This window comes from Octopus bimaculoides, chromosome 5 (genome assembly GCF_001194135.2).
Source record: "Octopus bimaculoides isolate UCB-OBI-ISO-001 chromosome 5, ASM119413v2, whole genome shotgun sequence".
NCBI classification, from domain to species: Eukaryota; Metazoa; Mollusca; class Cephalopoda; order Octopoda; family Octopodidae; genus Octopus; species Octopus bimaculoides.
Window position 1 is genome coordinate 126,849,974 of NC_068985.1, and position 3,742 is coordinate 126,853,715.

Consider the following 3,742-nt stretch of genomic DNA (forward strand, 5'->3'; position numbering starts at 1 on the left):
TCTATTTATCTATATATATATATATATATATATATATATACACCCATACATATATGAACAAATGAATAAAAATAAACTTCAATGATTTCTAAATGCACAATACAATATAGTTTACGTATCAAAGTACTGAATGTTTATTTATTCCCATTACACTTATCAGACAGATTTACATTTTGTTGTGTAAATAAAACGAACGAAATACAGAAAAAAGGCCAAACAACGAAACAAGAAAACAAAAAAAGTATAAAGTCGACAGAACAAGTTTTAAATAATGTCTGACAAGAATCGATAAAAGACTGAGAAATTAACTTTGCATATTAATTAAATGAAACTATTTTTTTAATGCAACGTGTTAAAACTAGAAAGACGACTAAATAACCTCTATTAGAAGTCATGTTAGGTAATGACTATTTCTTTACTATTATTAAATAAGGATTTACTCAACGTAGTATAATATTTATTATCTACAGGCCACCAAAATTTTATTTGTATTAACATATTTAAAAAATCGATCTGCATTGAATTTTAGCCACAGAAACACACCTAATATGCACGTTCTTGTTAAGAAAATATATTTGAATTACTTTAAAATTATCTAATATTCATTTTTGAATGATATTGAACACGTTGTTTGGTTATAAACAAAACAAATAATTATTTTCAATATTGTTTTAATAAAGGAAAATTTTCTTAACTTCAGCAGTGCTTTTTTTTTTTTGCCACCAAATTCTTTATTTCTGTTTATAATAATTATTGTGATCAAATGCACAATTTGTTAATATTTATATACTAATCAGATAATGGATCTATAAATTTTATTGAATGTTGATCAGTAGTGTTTATATTTCGATCAGATAACACACGTACGCATCTTCAGGGCTGCAGCCCTACTTGATCATACAAACAACGAAACGTTGTTTGTAAACATTGGAATTATCTTAAAAAAAAATTTCAGAATGTTTAACAAAACTGACAAATGTAAACGGTAGGCCACCGAACCCCGCAACCACCCCACAAAATGCAGGGATGCACTATTTAGTTTCATCCCTCTCTGTTTTGAGCTCCGACCATCAGTATAAATGATATTTCCACTGAAACTTCACTAGTGAATTCACAACTTTCGATTTACTGGTTGGAACCCAGCACATCTTGGGTGTACGCCAACACACAAAGATCGACATTATCATTCATTCCGAGGTATAGATTTGAATCCATTTTATCAATCACAACCCTCTTCTATGTAAAATTAACTTTGGACTAGGCCCAAGAAACAAATATTTGAGCAAAGACAGCTAAATGATATAGCAGAAACGACAGAACACTGGACTAAATTTACAGTATTTAGTTCTTGAGATTGAATCCTACAATGATCGACTGCTTTTTATCACACTCCGAAAGATAAATAGACCAGGTACTAGTAATATTAGGAGCTCGATCCAACTGAATATATATTCCATTTCCTTTCAAAATTGTTCCGCTAAGGAAAGAACCACCGTCTAACAAAAAGATTATACCACGCTAAAGGACTCCAAGGTGGCAGCTTCTGCCCTGCAGATGTCTTTTCGTATTTAGTATCTACATACAATAATTACAATGTTATGTTACCGCTTTCCAATTTCATAACATGTTTGGAAAACTGTTGCTCACGGTCCCGACAGAATGCAAGCATGAAATCACTATATTCATATTGTATTTACTATAATGTTGCATGTATATTGTGTATTATTAGTGTATACAAATTACAAGCGTTCAAAGCGCATGTCCAGTCAGTGTTGACTTTTCCTTCAGGGTCTGATAAAATAAGCTCTGATCAAGTGCTGGGATCGATGTAATCGATGTAAAATCGACAGTTCCTTCCCCAACGTTGGTTGCCTTGTGTCATGTTTTGAAATCATTGTGTATTAATACTTATAAATACAACATGGACTATAATATACTTTCTATTGTATTTGTATACAATGACAATAAACTGAATTGAAAAGCTAAGATTAATTTGATTATAAAAACAAAAATAACATTCACTTGCAAAACATAAACAGTGACACGAATATGCTTTTAGTAGTAACTTACCTGGCGAAACTAAAGTTATCTGCCATATCTCCACGGTTCCCATTGCTGTGTTTCTGGTAAAATCTCAGGTATACCCAGCTGACAACAATCCCCCATCCAAACATGAATGGATAAGGCCCATCCAATGCTCCGATCAGACGTAACGCGACTGACAGCAAAAGCAGTAAGAGTGGGATGTGCGTGTTACGAAGTTTTCCAAGAGGCGATGTCACTAGAATGTGGTCAGGCATCACTTGTTTAACGGCAACAGAAAATCCGGCAATATAGCCAGGAAGACCGTGAATGTGTGTGTGAAACAAGTACATCTCTTTCCGACTCACAAAGTAGATAACAATGTAGAGGAAAGATGTAAGTAATGCCACGCCCACATTGACGACCACAAAAAAGACAAGCATGTCTAGTGTTCCCCATAAGGGTTCCAAAAGTTTACCACACAATATAAGTACAGCTACATCAATAAGAACATCCCAGAAGTGTACTTCGACAAAACAATGCGTCGCATAGGTCCAGATCCAGAAGTTTGGAGGCATAACATATCCAGGAGTAACAGTTAAATAAGGAATAGCAGCATTAATGAACGATAACAGATAACCTAATGTCACAGCAACGGCAACAAATTTCACAACAATACTACTCTTTCCGAAAGCGACTGAAATTTGCTCGCGTATCAAAGGTAAATTTCTCTCCACCACGGGCGTCGCCATTTTGTCGTTATTTGCAACCCAAACAACTACTTCCGGTAACTTCCGGCACAATGGCCACTGCCAGCAATGTTTTGATAAATTCACATCGTGAAAGACTAATGAAAAACAAATGCAACGATATCACTATCACACTGATTATGTACCGTCTTGTGTCTATTTACTTAAACCACTTTCTTATTAATTTCTTGTTATTGCTTTAAGTGAATATAATATACTGATTAAACTTCTGTTTATCTTTGTTTCGCCGGTGGACGACGTTGGCTTTCATTTCTCCGTCGTCGATAAAATCATTAGTAGAATAAATTGATAGGGAGTCAGTTAACAGAACTGTCGCGTCATGTTACATCAATATAATATCTTAGCTATTTATACAATAGTTATGCTTTCATTTGGAAAAGAATGTATGGCATCCGTTACCTCTAATAATCCATAACGAATCGGGAAGAAGTTGAAAAGTTGCAAGCATCAGCTGTCGTACATTAATCAAGAAGGAAAATTTTTGATTTGTCACGATGATTAAATCGATACAACCAGATGTCACTTCACAAGGGTCAGAGAAGAAGCGTGTGCTTGTTGAATACACACAGAGGTAGTCCCACAATGACGGAGCAGGGTCAGGGTAAGGGAAGTAAATCCAAATGTTTTTGTTTCTTACGACGTACCTGATTGTGTGGAGTGGGGAGGGGGTTGAATTCAGCTTGCTTTCAACTCCCTGTTGATTCACTGTGGAATACAGAGAGGTAACAAGAGCCATAAATTCTATTGGAAGGATCATTTTAAAAAATCCAAAACGAAAGCATACTAATAAATAATACAATATCTGTATTCATAGTCAATTATTATACTTGCAATATTTTATTAAGGTTTAGGCACAGTGTTGACAATTCCTTATTAATTGAATATGTGTAGGGTAAAATGTAGCGTATGTTTTGGAGGAGATATAGCCTATTGTTATTTAACCCCTGATC

The 3,742-nt window shown here is 34.3% G+C and overlaps 1 protein-coding gene across 1 annotated transcript in view; it reads right to left on the reverse strand.

The window, feature by feature from the left end:
* LOC106878810 (transmembrane protein 115) overlaps positions 1-3,185 on the reverse strand; it is a 23,712-nt gene extending 20,527 nt beyond the window's left edge. The window contains exon 1 of the mRNA XM_014928151.2: positions 2,071-3,185. Coding sequence (XP_014783637.1) covers positions 2,071-2,774 — 704 coding nt within the window. The 5' untranslated portion in view covers positions 2,775-3,185. The remainder of the gene's footprint in view (positions 1-2,070) is intronic.
* Between the last annotated feature and the right edge of the window lie 557 nt (positions 3,186-3,742).